The 16,642-nt window shown below is 56.5% G+C and overlaps 1 protein-coding gene across 9 annotated transcripts in view; it reads right to left on the minus strand.

Annotated features, from left to right (window-relative positions):
- CACNA1D (calcium voltage-gated channel subunit alpha1 D) overlaps positions 1 to 16,642 on the minus strand; it is a 520,755-nt gene that overhangs the window by 87,529 nt on the left and 416,584 nt on the right. For 5 of the 9 annotated variants that reach the window (XM_070050708.1, XM_051852322.2, XM_051852324.2 and 2 more), the window contains exons 9-10: positions 14,634 to 14,803; positions 1,549 to 1,636 (exon numbers count right to left, since the gene is read on the minus strand). In XM_070050708.1, coding sequence (XP_069906809.1) covers positions 1,549 to 1,636; positions 14,634 to 14,803 — 258 coding nt within the window. Of the gene's footprint in view, positions 1 to 1,268; positions 1,329 to 1,548; positions 1,637 to 14,633; positions 14,804 to 16,642 lie in introns of all 9 variants that reach the window. The other 4 variants (XM_051852311.2, XM_051852316.2, XM_051852310.2 and 1 more) reach the window with 1 other exon arrangement.

Consider the following 16,642-nt stretch of genomic DNA (forward strand, 5'->3'; position numbering starts at 1 on the left):
AAGAGTCCCGCTGGGATGGCGTGAGCACCGTTCCCCACCATGGCAGCTGAGCTACGGTGAAAGCCATGCACGCAGCCTGCACTCAGCAGCACCGGTAACGCAGCAGGCTGCCCGGGACAAGGGTAGAGCAGGACAGGGAGGTGCTGCCGGTGCCAGGTGGCCAGGCCGAGCACCCTTGAGGGCCCGGGCAGGAGAAGACTCAGTGAGGTTCCTCCAGGCAGTCACGAGGATTCTGTCCCCACCCACCCAAACTGCAGCCAGCGGGGCCTCCCCTCCCCCAGCCTGCGCAGCATCCGAGGAGTCCTGGCAGTGCTGTTGCTAACCGGGTGAGGACATGAAAGCAGTATCTCACTGTTTTCATCTGCACGACAGGGAAGACAAACCCAACCCGTGCCTACTTCATGACGTAGCAGGGGAGGGAGGGCAAGAGGGCAGAGGCCAAATCGCATCACGAACTGTTGGGTATTCTGCTCACAGCACGTCGTTTCTAGGAAACGCTGCCAGGGACAGGATTGAGTTCTCTCATGAACTGTGCCCGGGGGTGGGCGCTGGGGTACTGCAGACTAAGCCACCGCTTGGGAGGCCAGCATCCTGCATGGGACTGCCAGTTTGAGCCTTGGCTACTCCCCTTATGACCCAACTTCCTGCTAGTGCACCCTTGGGAGGTCTCAGACCATGGCTCAAATACTGAGTCCCTGCCACCTGCCTGGGTGACCTGGAAGGAGTTCCAGGCTCCTGGTGTCAGCCTGGCTAAGCACTGGCTGTTGTGGGCATTTGGGGGGAGCAAATCCACAGATGGAAGATCCTTCTCTCGGTGTGTCTCTTTCTCTCTGTTGCTCTGCCTTTCAAAACAATTAGTAAGAGCAAGTAAATGAACACTTACAACTATGCCTGTACTTGCAGGAGGCAAGACCTAAAGGGTAGCAGCGGGAAGCGAACCAGCAGAACAGAGGGCACTGGGCTGGCCGCGCAGGCCGTCCCTGGCTGCACGGCACACTGCTGGCGCCCGCTCTAGAACGAGCCTGTGCTGTTAATGGGATGAGACCTCCGCCGTGAGGAGAGGGTAGTGCAGGGCTCCAGGAGAGAAGTGCCGCGTGCAGAGGAAGGCAGGGCCTGGTTCCCAGCCACTAGGGGAGGGCAGGAAGGCCCCGGGGGTGAAGGCACCCTTAAATGGGGGGAGCACCCTGGGGAGGGCCTCTGCCATCCAACAAGCTCTTCGTCCCAAGCGCAGATGCCAACCCTGGACTCAGAAGAGAACAGGCCTTTACCCCCACCGCCGACACCCCGAGGGCCCCGCCGTGGCTGCGCCTCTTCTTCTCCACCAGCACCTAATGGACACAGCGGAGGCCGGGTTACCTGGCACGCCCTTCCCGGGCGCACCCCGCAGGGACCTCTCAGCAGGAAGAGGCGGTGAAAACCTGCGGTGCTTCAGGGGGCCAAGCAATGTGGGAACCCACACCCATGCCCACCCCAAACCCGGGGTCCTGGCTCCCCTGCAACCTGGGGTCTCCTCCTCACTGCTCCCTCCCCCACGGCCGCCACACTCACCAGAGACTCCCACAGCAGCCCTGCGTCTCGCCTTCGCCACTGACGTTCTCCGTGTTCACAGACTCGGTCTCGCTGGTGGGCATGCTGGCTGTGGGCAGAAGGGGAGGCTCAGACGGCACTGGAGGTGCTGCTTGCCCGGGAGCAGAGCTCTGGGAAGCAGCGAGAAGGGCCTGCAAGGGCTCGGCCAGCCTTAGGGAGGGCCAGGCACCTCCAGAGCACAGGCGAGCCTCCGCTTCCGTGGGCGGCCCGCCGCACTGGGAATGCCAGCACCCCCACCCCAACCCCAGCAGATGCTTCCTGAGAAGAGAGGTTGGGGGGCCAAACTACAGCCTGCCTCTCGGCCTGGCTCCCGTTTCCGGGGTGAGTCTGAGCAGCCCCCCAGCATCTCAGTGCAGGCATCTCGCTGCTTGTCTCAGCACTGCAGGGGAGCACAGCCGTGGACAGGCCGGCCGACTCCTGGCACTGCATTTTCAACACGCAGGACAAGAGTCTGGAGAAGGGAGGGGAAGGCAGAGCCTGGAGGTACCGCACACACATCTTTCTCAGAACTCCACTCATTGCTGGTGGATTTATCTCATCTCTTTCATCTGTACACAGGCTTCTCCCGAGCTCAGGAAGCCTGTATACAGAAGGAGCTTACTAAGTAAGCCAGCACCTGAGCATGGAGGAAGCAGATAAGGTGCTACAAAAAGTGTGTGGAAAGTGGAATTAAGGATGTTCATTTTGGTGCAACAACTTTTCACAGCCCACACATAGTGCTTTTCCTAATGCTCGTCTCCCACGATCTTTCTGAAGACCCTCATGGACTTTCCTCAACCAGCGTGCAGGGAGAGGGCAGAGCGATGACAGGCTTGGTGCCGCTGAGGCCTCCGGGCCTGCCCAGTCTCACTTCTCTGTAGCAGGATGTTGAGCACAAGTGGTGGAAATGGGACCCAGGGGCCCCTTGGAGACGCTGTCACGTGGGCGTTGTTTCTCCTCCCCGGGATCTCCCGCGGCCACACCACAGGTGTGTGCAGGGGACGAGGAGGGACAGGGCACGTCCGGAGCAGGGCAGCACGGGGGATGCCCCTGAGAGATTCCCGCTGTGATGATTCCACTCCGGGTGAGAGAGGAGGAGGAGGTCACCAGAGGGCAGTGTGCGAGCACCACCCGTACTGTCTTACCGCACAGTTCTCACTGGTCTCTACACAACCCGCCGTGTTCCGCCCCTCTCCGCAAGGACATCCCTGATTCCATCTGCAAAATAGGGAGCGGGGCCTGCAGGGGGGTTCCGAGGCCCGGCTCAGCCCCAGGGGAAGGAGCCGGACCACCAGCCCTGTCAGATGCTGGCTCTCTCAGGAGGGAGGTCTGGCTGAGTCCAGGATGGGCTGAAGGCGGAGCTGGCTCCAAGTGCCCTGAGGGCCGAGAACCAAGTTTATCAAGGGACCCAGAAGGCTCCCTGGTGCCCTTCCTCGTGAGGGCAGCCAAGAAGCTGAGGCTGCCTGCGTGGCAACTGTGACAGCCGCAGCCGGGCTCACGGGAAGGCGTCAGGACTGAAAGCCAAGTGAGTTACACCGGAGACTGTGATGGCACCCCGGTGCTCTCGCAGAAGTCAACTCTGGTCCACCTCTCTGCTACTCCATGCAAAACAGTGGAGACAGAAACAGACTGGAACACCCTGCAGTCCAGCCTGCAGTGAATAAAATCCTCCATTAACACACATACACACCCCACACACCCACATCACACATGCACACCCCACACACCCCCATACAACATCACACATACACACCCAAACCACACACACATCCCACATACCCCCCCCACATCATACACACCCCACACATAGCCCTCCACATATACCACACCTCCCACACCACACACATCACATGCACACCCCACACCATACACACATCATATACACACCTCACACACATACCTCCATACCATATCATAACACCCCACACATACACATGCCAAACACCCCCATACCATCCACGCCACACAGATATATACATACATACCCCTACACATACCACACCCAAACAGACAATATACACACTCCCGTACTATATACACCCTCATGCACACCACACACACGACACCCCAACCACAAACACATCACACATACACAGACCACACACACACCCCATGCACCACACTCACACACACCCACACCCCACAGATCTCATTTGTTCCCCTTCTCCCTCCTCCTCTACTGTGCCACACTCTGACTTCAGCAGACTAGCAGACTGCAAAAGTCAGCCAGGTTCCCGGGAAAAGCTTCTCCCTCCCATAGCGTCACCCTTCCCTACAGAGACGTGGGACAGATGACCGTGAGTCACCTCTCAGTGAAACGTCTTCCTGCGTGGTTATTACAATTACTAAGGGGCAGATTGACAGGTGGGGAGAGCCCGCCCACCCTGGCTCTGCTCTGCTTGCCCTGGGCAACGTCCCACCTCCCTGCAGGCTGCAGTTTCCTGTCTATACAACTGTGGTGCTAACTCCACACTCTGCACGATCAAGGCCATCTCAAGCAATTTAAGGGGGTGGCGCTGTGTTGTAGCAGATAAAGCCACCTTCTGCTGTGCCAGCAACCCATATGGGCATTGGTCCAAATCCTGGCTGCTCCACTTCCAATCCAGCTCTCTGCTATGTCCTGGGAAAGCAGTGGAAGATGGCCCAAGTCCTTGCACCCCTGCACCAGTGTGGGAGAACTAGAAGAAGCTCCCAGCTCTTGGCTCCAGATTGGCCCAGCACCAGCCATTGTGGCCATCTGGGGAGTAAAGCAGTGGATGGAAGACCTCTCTCTTTCTCTCTGCCTCTCCTTCTCTGTGTAACTCTTTCAAATAAATGAATAAATGTTTTTAAAAAAACAATTTACTATCTTGCAGTTCTAATATTAACCATACAGGAACATTGCTTAGCATTTGCAGCAGAGCCAACTCCCGAACAGACGAAATCTTGGTGGCTGATGCTGATTTGTGCTGCAACTTTCCTGCTGAAAACCAGCAGCAGCTCAGGGCTGGGCTCTGCCACCTATTCCAGGCACTGGGATCTCTGGGGGGTGGGGGGTGCTCCAGGATACACCTTAGACTTTGAGAGTCGGTGCCACTGGGAGTCAGGAAGTGGTGCCCAACCGTGGCCCAGCACAACCCAGATGGCACACACGAGTTTGCAAGGTCTTTTGGGAGCCACTTGGCGCCATTCTCTGGGACTGTGTATCACCTTGTTTCTAAGACTTTGCAGCGGGCCTGGACGCCAGGCCGGGCAATGCTACACCAAGCAGGCCACAGAAATGCACCGTTTCTCAGGCCAGCGTGAAAGTGAGCACCTAAGCACTAGTTGGATACCTCTCTGCAGGCCACCATACTTCTCAACCAAATCTCTCTGGCTTGTGAGCTCAGAGACAAATCAGCACACATGTACACACACCTGCAAACACACACACACAGAGTGGGTCCGTGGTCCATGTGGGTCAGAAAGTCTCAGAACAACACTGCCCCCATCAACAGACACATCAAAATCTCAGACCAGCTTCCTTCAGGGATGGGGTACAAGGTTGAAGGGACCAGAAGAGATGTTGGGAAAGAGTAGGCCGTGTCTTCAGGTGATGTGGGACAGGAGCTGTCTTGTCCCTGGGCTGAGTTAGCCGAGCCATAAAATGTGCTGAATTCCAGCTTCGTCTCTAAGATCCATTCACCTCTAGCCCACTATAGTCGCAAGAAGGTCGAACACCCACAAGCTGCATGGTTTTACTCCCAGCACCCACCAGGGTGGGGGGTGGGGTTCCTTGCATTCCCCAGTTCTCCAAGAAGAAAAAGGGACAAGAAGCACCAGGAAGCCCCTGCTCAGGACCTCAGGGCGGTCACCAGGAATCCTGCAGCTTGCCCAGGAGGACCAAATCCAAATTCCCCACAAGGTAGAATGCCCCAGGGACTGGAGCACAGCACAGCCAGGAGCAGCTCCCCAAGGCCTCTGCCAGTCCCAGGAGACCACAAGGCAAGGCTCATCACATGGGAAACCCTGCCCAGGGCTTGCCAGCCTCTTGTGCGGCCTGTCACAGCAGCAGACTAGTAGGGCCTGAGCCGCCCCCTGGGACGGACCTTCTTGCACATTCAGGACTGCGTTTCCCCCCGTGGCCCAGCAGCCTCAAGTTTCTCAGCCTTTCCTTTCCAAGGAAGGGAAGGGGAGGCAAGGGAAGAGAGGGATCAGCAGCAGAGTCGGGCTGCCTTCCCACAGGCCAGGATCTTCTTGTCTGGTTTCCGTGAGCAGCACGAACAGTCAGGTACCAAATCCAAAAGGACCCGAGACATTCCCTAGGGGCACCTGCACACGCTAGTGGTGACACGCTATGCCAACACTGGGCACAGACCCGTGCTGCGGTAAAGCAGCCAGCTACTTCCCGTGGAATGTAGGTCAAGGCCAGACCAAGGTTTCCACGTCTAAAACAAGATTCATGCCCAGACAGCAACAGTGACTGTCTCTGTGAGCCCAGGGCCAAGGTCAGCACAACATGGACACAGGGCTCCTTCTGCACCATCCCCAGCAGGGTCCAGGGTCTTCCTTCATAGTCCCTTGTGTTTTTAGAAATAAAAGACCATCAATGCTTACCATCAGCACAGTTTCCTGAAGCTACCTGGCTGCTTCCTCTCTCCGCAGATTCAGAAAACTAACAGAGAAGATGCCACAAAAATCTTTGCCAAAAGGAGTCACAAGGTTCAAGCCCCCATTCCGGAGAGCAGGCCCAAGGAGTGGTCTCTTCCCTCCTGGGGACAGGCACCACTCATCTCCCTCGCACACCCTACCCAGAGCTACCTCCCCAAGTCAGGCTTCACAGATCACTTCTCCTGGGGCTCAGGACAGCATTTCCTGCAAAGGCCTACAGAGCCGCAGCAAGCCCAGCCTTGTGTTCCTCAACCCTCCCAACACTGGGGCCACGGCATCAGTCCATCTCTGCCCCAGTGCTGCCCCACAGCAGCTCCTGCACTGTCTCCTCTCACTCTCGGGGCCACATGGGCTCTCTGGGAGGCGAGGGGCTTCCAACCGACAATCTCTCCAGCCCTCCCCCTTCCGGGCCTTCTCGAGGGACCAGGGATCGGAAGAGCGCTCAGTGAGGCCATCCAGGGGCCACTCCTGCACATTTCCCTCTGCCTCCAAACTCAGCAGTCCCACGAGTGGCGGAGGCCACCTCACAGAGCACAGTGCAAGGTGCCCCCTCTGCTCTGTGGCCCTGCAGCCTGCCTTATCCTCCATTGTCCTCTGACCGGGGCTGATCTCAGTGGCAGCAGGAGGTTGGCCACGCTGGGGAGTGCAGGCGATGTTTGGTGCTGCCAGGGAACCACAGCAGCGGCCAGGGCAGCTGTTGGCATAGCTGCCTGTGTGGGGATGGGCCTGAATGCTTGGCTCTGGGTTTCTGATAAGGGGTGTATGCAGATTTTCTTTAGGATACAGCTTGAAACTGAACTGCTTCCCACATAAGCCCATTCCTACTTGTAAGATTCGAGTGCCCCCAAATCTGTGTACCAGGAGTTTATTTTTGACTTCAGTCTCAAAGCTGCCATGACCAGCTTTAGTATGTTCTTGGGCACAGCAGCTAGAGAGACTTAAGATCAAGAAGCCTGGAAAAAAATCAATCAATTATGAGAATTTCTGAACGGTTTAAAATTAAAAACATCATTTGGGAAAAAGCCTGTCTCCCAGTCTAAGAATATTCATGCTGAATCAAATTTTCTGAGTTGGTTCAGCAGCTTCTTTTTAAGGTACAGTTCACACAGAATAGAAGCCTGGGGAAAGACAGGAAGAAAATGGCAAGGCCAAGTTTCAAGGACGACAAGCAACTCCAGTCCAGGCACGTTGCAGACACAGCACACGGGCACATGCATTTCACACAATGGCTGTGCACGGGGCAGCCATCAGAGATCTGGGGACAGAGTCCGCCAGAGAGAAAGGCCAGTCTCAGAAGGTTACCGTGATCTTTAGCCCTGCGTCGGCGGAAGCAGCAAAACCTCCTTTTCTTCTTGTCCTCTTTTAACAGGTCGGCCACTGTGACCCCTTCAGGTTGAACACAGGCAATTTCATTACTGTACAGTAGAGGGCAGCAAGAGCACCGCAAACAGGAGGCCCCGGCAGGCGGGAGGGCGAGACGCGGCCTCACTTCCATGGCTTCTGGCCTGAGTGAACCTGAACCTGAACCATTCTGCTCAGGCCGGCTTAGGCTTCGCGGCCTGAACACCACAGGGGCAGTGCACCTGCCACAGCCTCTACACACCACACCAGTCTAAGAACCTGCTCAAAGGTCTCCCACATTCGGCCTCCCATCCAAGAAAGGTGAGAGAAGGCAGAGTTGGGAGTCCTGGTTACTGACCAGCTGGCGTGATTCCAGATGGTACCTCTCTCTGAGGTGGGACCGGGGGGAGTGAAAAAGATGGGCTGTGACAGCTCAGGTCTCATCCCGGCCCTGCCACTTACTGGCTAGACAATCAGTGAAGAGGTGACCCCATTTTCCTAAGCCCCAATTCCCCCCTCTGTAAGTTATGAACAGCTGCACCTGTACTCCATGAGGTCGGTGTAAGAGGTAAATAAGGCAGCAGAAGCCACACACTCAGCTTCGGCCAAGTACAGTCAACCACCCCATCCTCAGCGTTACTAACACAGCTCTCCGGAGACTGCTAGGTCACAAGAGAAATTATCCCAGGATGTCTGAGCCCTTGTCTGTGTGCTTCCAGGATCACTGCATGAGGGCTACCCTTTGGAGCAGAGGCCACAGGCTCCAGGCAGGGGCTGGGAGGGCAGTGTGGACTGCAGGAGCTGGCAAAGGCTGAGGGCTCGGGCACACGGTATTGGAGGGCATAGCGCAATCCTCAAATGGGCATCCCAGGGTAGGCTTTTGGTGCGTCAGTTAAGTCACTGGTTGGAAATATCCACATCCCACATCACAGTGCCTGGGTTCAAGTCTCCTTATTCCAGCTTCTTGCTAACGAGCATCCTGGTAGGCAACAGGGGATGGCTCAGGTACCTGGGTTCCTGCCACCCACGTGGCCATCCAGATGACATTCCCATTTCCCAGGTTCAGCCTGGCCCTTCCCTGGTCCTCCCCAGCTGCTCCGGGCATTCTGAGGAGTGAACCAGTGGGTGAAGACATCTGTCTCTCTGCCTTTCAAGTAAAGAAAAATAGTTTTTTTTTTTAAATAATTTCATTAAAGTGGGAACTCTCTCTGACCTGGCAAACCATCACCTCCCAACCTGTCGCAGAAGAATGGGCAGACATGGGAGCGTGCACTTGTGGGGGCTCACGATGGTTAACAAGCAGAACTGGGGTCCAGATCCCAGCTTTGACAATGGACAGTCCCGTGGCCTCTGTGCTGGAACCTCCTCGTCACTCAAATCCCTGCCTCCCAGGGTTGTGTGAGCAGTGAAGAATCCATGCACCCGCAACCCTCCTAGCAGTGTCTGACACCGGGAGGCACCCGACAAATGCTGGTGAGCATTGATTGATTGACTGACAACACACGGCCAACACTGCGCTTGGTGCCAGCCACTCGGTGGTGAGCGGAGACTCCCCCTGCACCCGCCCTGTGCAGTTCCCAGTCCCGTGGTACAGATCTATCAGATTATCACACAAGTGAGGGCACGATCGTGACTCTGACGACCGCCATAAAGGGCGGGGCTGCAGGGAGCACGGGCCGGCGGGGGCGTGTTCACCGAAGCCACTGACTGCCAACACCCGTGGCGCTGCTTTCCAACCACGGACAGGCGTCAGTGGCACACAGCTCAGTGAGAGAGGTCTGCGCTGGGCATCTCATGCTGCGGGCCCTGGCAAAACCACACACTCCCGCAGGCAGGGAGTGGGGTCTCAAAGATGGGCCCTAAGCTGCCAGGTCCGGCTCCCTCTAAGGAGAAAACAGAGGTTTTATTTGTTTTTTTCTTGGTATATACTTTTATGTTATGGATTTCTTTACAGTGGGTCAGTGTTACTTTTATCACTAAAATATGTTCAAAACAACTGGACACAAACGCCCGTGCCCTCGCCAATCTGGCTGCAGCTTAGGTTCCTCTACCTCCCTACGGCAGGGCCACCATCGATCCGGCCACTTCCCGCTGGCTCTTCAGTGGCTTACGGTGAGGCGACGCTGCCTTTATCAACGAGTACCCCCGTGCAGCTGACCTGCCTGGGCCAGTCGGCCTGGCCCTCCAGCGGCGTCCCTGGGGAGGGCCGCCCCCCACATGCATGTCTGCACAGGCCGCTCTGCTTTACAGCTTTTAATCGAGTAGGTTCAATTCTGAACTTGCGCCCGGAGGTAATTTCATTGTGACGAAAGCAATTTCATAAACCAGATTTTTAAAACCCAGTCATTTGTAATGGGACTGGCAAAGAGCCACGCTCTACGCTTGCACACAGCTCTGCCACCTCTGAGGCCAACGTCGCAGGTACAGGCGTCCGCACAGCACCTGCCAAGGGGGCAACTTCGTGCACAGAGCCCCGGGTGGGGGGCAGGGGCGGGGCCGCAGGGGAAGCAGCAGGTGCCAAGGTCCTCCCGGTGGGCCAGCCTGTGTTTCAGGCATCCCCTCCCCCTTTCTTTGGCCATCAAGTATCCCCTCTTAGAGGGATTATTGATCATTCACTGTTCCCAAATCGCAACTGCCCCGCTTTTCCGGCCAGAGTAAAACGGTTTCATTATTTTTAATGCTATTTTTTAAAGACTAACCACTGACAATGAGGAGAGTTTAAAATAGAATTTTAGGCTTCCAGATTTTAATGGGCCTAGAAAAACTCCATTGTTAACTCAGAAGCAGCTGCATACATCTAAAAAATCACTTTGAGATTTGGCAGGGTTTCTTAAGAAACTTGAGGCTCAGCAAAAAGTTCAATACATTATCCTGGAAAATCCCCCCAAATGCTCACGAACTAAACTTCCAAGAGAATTCAGCCCATTCGATGCATCGGGGAGCAGCAGCTTTGTAGCAGCCAATTTACAGGAGTGGTACCGTCAACAGCCTGTGAAAGCACACGGTAAGGGCTGCCTAGCACCGCCATGAGCCGATGGCTCACCTAAGCACCAGGCTGCCTCGCTTCTGCTCTCGAGCGAATGCCTGCGACAGTAAGATATTCAGCCACTGACAGCATTCGGGACTCAGGGTTCCCAACATTAGCCTGCTGTCAGAACCTCTATGGAGCTTTAAGACAAAGAACAGGGGAAGGGGGTGGCACTGGGCACAGAGTTTAACACACCACTCAGGCTGTCTTCATGCCACGTCACAGTGCCTAGGTTGGAGTCCCAGCTCCACTCCCAAGCCCAGCTTCCTACTAACATACACCCACAGAGGTGGCAGGTGATGGCTCAACTATGTGGGTCCCTGTCACACACGGGGGAGACCCCAGTTGAGCTTCTCGGCCCTGGCCATGGCAGGCATTTGGGGCATGCACCACCAGACGTGTGGTCTCTATTTCTCTGTCTTTTAAATATGTAAATTTTTAAAAGACTGTACTGCCTTTTTTTTTTTAAAGAGATTTATTTACTTATTTGAAAGTCAAAGTTACAGAGAAAGAGATAAAGACAGAGAAAGAGATCTTCCATCTGCTGATTCACTCCCCAGATGGCCGCAATGGCCAGGGCTGGGCCAGGCCAAAGCCAGGAGCTTCTTCAGGGTCTCCCACATGAGTGGCAGGAGCCCAAGCACCTGGGCAGTCCTCTGCTGCTTTTCCCAGGCCACGAGCAGGGAAGCACGAGTGGAAGTGGAGCAGCTGGGACTTGAACCAATGTCCATATGGGACGCTGGTGTCACAGGTGGCGGCTTTACCTACTAGGACACAACGGCAGTCCCTAAAATAAATTATTAAAGAACAAGCCACCCCTGGCTTCCACCCCAGAACTAAGCAGTGCCTTAGGGGGCGGAAGCACTTAGGCCCCCAGGTGAGTGTAACGGACAGCCAGAGCTGGGCACCACAGACGCAGCAAGTGGCATCAGGCGGTGAGAGGGACAGGGGACGTGTGTCCTCAAGTGCTTGATTTGATGCCTGCTCTCTGACAGAGAGACGCAGCAAGCTAGAAATGGACTTGAAGGCTCAGAAGGCGGTGCTACCTTATCTCCAGAGTGAACGAGGCCACGGCTTTGTTTTCCCTGAACGCTGGCGAAGCTTAAAGTTTCTGCACAGAAAAGCACAGGGCTACGGTCCCCAAAGGGGACCCCCGCCTGAGGCTGCGTGGCCATCGAGCAGGGACTTCAGAACACTGTGCCTCCCACACGACTGTCACCACAGTCCGATGACAGCGGCAGAGCTGACTGCTCCCTGCCAGGGGCACACATAATCCCCGCAACAGCCCCGTGGGTTGCGATCTTTATCCCCTTCATGCAGACAAGGCCAAGTGGGGCTCAGATTCGTTGGGCAGCTTGCCTAATACTGCAGTCCAAATTCCCAGTCACAAAACTCAGCTGCAGCCAATTCCAGAGACAGGGGCATCGAAGTCCCCTGGGGGCCAAGTCCTTACCTCTTGTGAGCTCAGGGACACCTGGTGTAGTGAATAGCTCTGAGACACTCCCCCCACCACCACCACCTACCACCAACCGTGGCTCCTGTGGGCTGAGGCTTAACCCTCAGTAAGGGTTGCTACTCATACTGTCACTTAACTCCTCAGCATTGGGGTGCGGTGGTATAGCATGTGTGCTGGATCTCACACACCCAGGGAGGATTCTGACACCGGCAACACCCTCACTTCTACTGCCTGCTGGTGGGGTCCGGGGACCCGGCACGTGCGTGCGGTCAGCCCTTGAGACCTTCCCCAGTGGTTTGCACTGGCAGCAAGGATAGACGGCCTCAGCCAGCTCCAACAGGGCTGCCAAGGGCTGCCCTCAGCGAGGTTCCCCTCTTCCTCATCAGGTGAGAGCTGGGGCTCTCTGCTGAAGTCAGTTCCATCTCAACACGGCTCTCCCAGCCTAGGGTTTATGTCTCTATTTAAAGCCCTAATCATCGAGGCTCTGGAAATCTGATGACTCGAGAAGCGCTGTGAGCCTCGCTCCACAGGAAACCCCAGCACCTGGTAAAATGAGCCGGATAAAGAACACGGGCACACAGAGCTGTTTGCTGTTCTGGCTCAAACATTAAGCCAGCTCATCATTTTGAGTCACGTGTCAGTGTGCACAGCTGAAACCATCATGCTGATGTTCCAAAGATTCAGGGCAGGTTCTTTGCAGACCATGGCAGGATACAGGAGGTGGGGAGCCCTCAGGACCACCAGAAGACACTGCCCACCTCCAGTGAAAATCCCTGTCTCAATCACAGGCCATGAAAACACCTCCACCACAATGCCACTGGCAGCACTCGAGTGGGAATCTCTGGGCTTTTCTAGAAGCAGGACAATGAAGAGACAGAAAAGCCACAGCCCGGCAAGAGGGCCACACTCAGCTCCCTAGGGTACACAACCGGGAAAAGTGGCTGCACCGTTTCTGGTTTACAAAGAACACACTGTGTCCTGGGCTCAGAGGGGTGAAGCAGATGGCCCGAGGGGCTCCAAAGGTCAGTATCTGATCTCCTGGCTGCACATGGAAAGCCAAAGAGCTGGGTAGGCGCCCGCACGCTGCACCTGGACAGTTTGTCCAAGGCAATACTGCGGATGCAGGAGCCCCGCAAGGGTCATGGACATTCAGGCCGGCCCCCTCGCTCAAGGGGAGCTGTATGCAAGTTGTGCCCACGCCCTGCTTACATCTCATCACCCGGAGACCCGTCCCTAAGTCGGAACTGAAACGGATGTGCATTTACACAAACTCTGACCGCACGTCTCACGCACGCCATCAGTTCTAGAACGCGTCCCATATTATGCCAGTCTTCAGGTGCTGAAACCCTGGTCCCTTCCTGAGCAGGGCGGGATCTGCACTCTGCCAGTCCCCAGGAGCACACAGGCTTGGGTCAGCGGTAAGCACCCTCCACAGCAGGAAGCCTTCCCCCCAGCAGTCCCAGGCCCGGGGACACATGGATGCCATCTCAGTCCAAGGTGCCTTCCACCGAGGACCCCCAGCCTGGGCTTCCAGAGGCCCCGCACTTTGATGTTCACACCCTGTGTGCTTGGCCCAAATGCCTCCTCCCTGAGCCTGGCCCCTTTCCACTTCCAGCCCCTCCTCCCGCCATCCTCTTGGGAGACACTGGTTCTCCACATTCAGCAGTCATCCCTCACATCCCTCCATCCTGAAAATGCACCCCCAGCCCTGTCCCACATCCTCCGCCCAGCCGCCGCAGCACAGCTGCCTCCCTGTGCACCCTGCATGGAGTCCACAGCAGGCCTGCGCCTCCCCAAAAGGAGCAAATCACAGCACGCCAGGCAGCCGTTCGGCATCTTCTACAAGGTGGGGTTAACTCGGCTTCCCAGGCCTCTCAACAGACACATGCCCTCAAGGTGCGTGTCCGGTCCTCCTACCAGCTACTCTAGATTTGAAACAGATCACAAGCGTCTCAGTTGAATGCACCACTGGCTCTCAAATTCCACTTGCACCTGGGGTGCACAGGCCCCAGGGAAGGCTGCCAGCACCTCTATGGGAAAAGTCGAAGGCAAAAGCCACATCAGGGTGGACAGAGGCCATTAGTGCAGTGGCCGTTGGAACAGCAGGCCTCGCTTCCTGCAGAACAGGCCCCACGGTGGCCAGTGTCACAGTGTGGGGTACTGAGCAGGTGCCCAGAATGGAGAACCAGCTTCTTCCCAGCCCCTGAAGGGCACAGCACAGGTAGAAGCCACCTCGAGAAGCCTCAAGGTTGAGGGAAACCCTGTTCTACAGATTCTCATCCCCTAGCACTGCTCACATGGAAATGAGGGGAGCCACAGTCTCGCCCTGGCTGGGCTACCGAGGACACATGTCAGCCTCCTTCCTCAGTGGGAAAAGGCTGACAGCGGGTCTGACCAACCCTCCCCAACCATAAAGCCACCTTACTAAATACAACACTAAGCCCCAAACCTCAGGCAGAAACCCAGGGCTCGCATGCCGGTACTTGTTCCCTCTGGGACAGGTACAGGTGGAAGGGAGCAGGTGGCTGGGATGAGGCTGTGCCACCCGCAGCCTGGGTCGGAGCCCCTGTTGCTGGGGTCTGTTCGGTTGGGAGCAGAGGGGGCAGCACCTACTGTTTCGTTTGCCTTCCTCTCCTCCTTCCTCCTCGTTCTCGGGATCGATGTCTTCAGCCTGGGTGATCCAATCCAAGTAGCCCTTGAGGTCCTCCTCTAGCTGCTGCTTCTCTCGAAGCTTCTGGAAATCTCCCCGAGCTTTCGCCTTCTCTCTTTCCTTGGAGAATTCTCTGAAGGAGGCCAAGAGCAGAGGCACATGTCAGCGCATCCCCAGGAACCCACGTCAGGCGCCGTCTGCCCTGCGGCACATGGTCTGGCAGCAGGACACACGGAGCCAAGGACAGCTACGGCAGCACAGCAACAGAAGCCACACACGTGGACAGGACAGAGCAGTGTCTTCCTAAGCAAGACCACAGGTGCAGAGGTGCGGAGGCCACAGCAACACACATGCATCGTTTCTTAGGGAAGACAGTGACACCCCGAAGTCCACACCACAAGTACCTTGTGCTGCTGTGGCGAGCCCTGGGCATTCCCGCCGGGGGCCCCAACTCAGGGGAGGCCCGCAGACACCCAGCATCGAAGGGGCTCACGTGGGCCAAGCTATGCTCACAGAGAGCACCAAGCTGAACACTTGGCTTTGTCAAGGGCCTGGAGCAGGCAGAGGCTCCCTTCCTGGTGCCCACGCAAGCCTCCCCTCCCCACCGCCTGTGGGTTCAGGTGGAGCAGTGGATAGGGTCGGCGTAGACCCACTCGCAGCCCAGCCCTCCCCTCCCAGTCAGGAACCTCTTGCCATGATCTCTTCCTTAGACAAGGTGCCATGACTTGTTGCCCATTTATGGGAACACCTGCCCTGGAGCGGCTTTGGCAGACATGAACATGTGCACGCTGTCAGCCGAGTACCTTCTAGGTGAGCAATCCTGTACTGCGCAGCCCTACAGACCCCGACGCTGGCTCAGGCAAGCTTGCGGGTCAGGTGGACGATTATGTAGTTTTTGTAGACGCGGAACCACCTGCATTTCCAACCGTGAATTGTCACAGGAGCCAAGATGTGCGAGCTGGTGAGTCGGCAAGCACAACCGCGAAGCGGCTAGGAAGGCAGGTGCAGCTCTGGGCAGGACGGCTTCCCCACCAGACCCAAGGTTCCCAGGCAGCAGCCTCGATCTCCCACCACCTTCTTGCCGGTTCAAAGCCTCCACATCTCCTCTTCAGGGGCCTGGCGAACTTGACGCAGGTGACAAACTGGGAAACGACCAGCTTTCGTCAAGCTAAGCCTCATTCTCCCTCAACTCCAAGCCATCCAGGAGCAGAACAAACAGGGGGACACCGATGCTTTGGGTAAGAAATCAGAAGACGCACCAAGGTAGCACCCACTGTCCACGAGGAGAGAGGATCCCCCTCCTCCATCATCCCACCTTTCAGCTCCCCTGCAGCCCACCTTTGGCTCTGAGGCCCTCTGCCCTCCACCCCTGGGACATAAGGATGGAGGCAGACAGCTTACAGAGGAGCAGAGGTTACGGGACAGCAGACACGCACGCTCCTCCCCAGCCCCGAAGACTCCCGCTCTCCAGGAGCACACATGCTCCCGTCTCAAACAAGCAGGTACCTGCGGAGCAGTGTCCCATTGCTCACCCAAACCACGCCCCCAGAACGGGTCAGGATTTGCAGACCAACTCAGCTTCCTGAGCTATGGAAGACATGGGACTCAGCCCTAGTCAAGGCATGACTCTCCATTCTGAAAAGGCCGCACTCCATGCAGAATCAGATCCTCGGGCGACAGCAGCAGGTCTCCCGGCGTCATGCGGCCTCGGCAGAATGCAGGAGGTAGCCTGGTTGCAGAGTGCAAGTGGACTTCCAGTCTGCCACTCACCAGATGGCACATCCTCCGCGTGCCCTGGCATGGGCTCAGCACGCCACGTGTAGCTCGTCACACACAAACACGCCCTTCCAAGTCTGCACGTCTATCTGCTAGACACTTTTGAGAAAAATAGTTTATGCACTTTCACACTGGAAACGTAAGACCCTTGTCTAATAAGCTGGATTCTGGATGTTGCAAAGTAGGTATCAAGGCA

Source organism: Oryctolagus cuniculus, chromosome 10, assembly GCF_964237555.1.
Source record: "Oryctolagus cuniculus chromosome 10, mOryCun1.1, whole genome shotgun sequence".
Lineage (NCBI taxonomy): Eukaryota > Metazoa > Chordata > Mammalia > Lagomorpha > Leporidae > Oryctolagus > Oryctolagus cuniculus.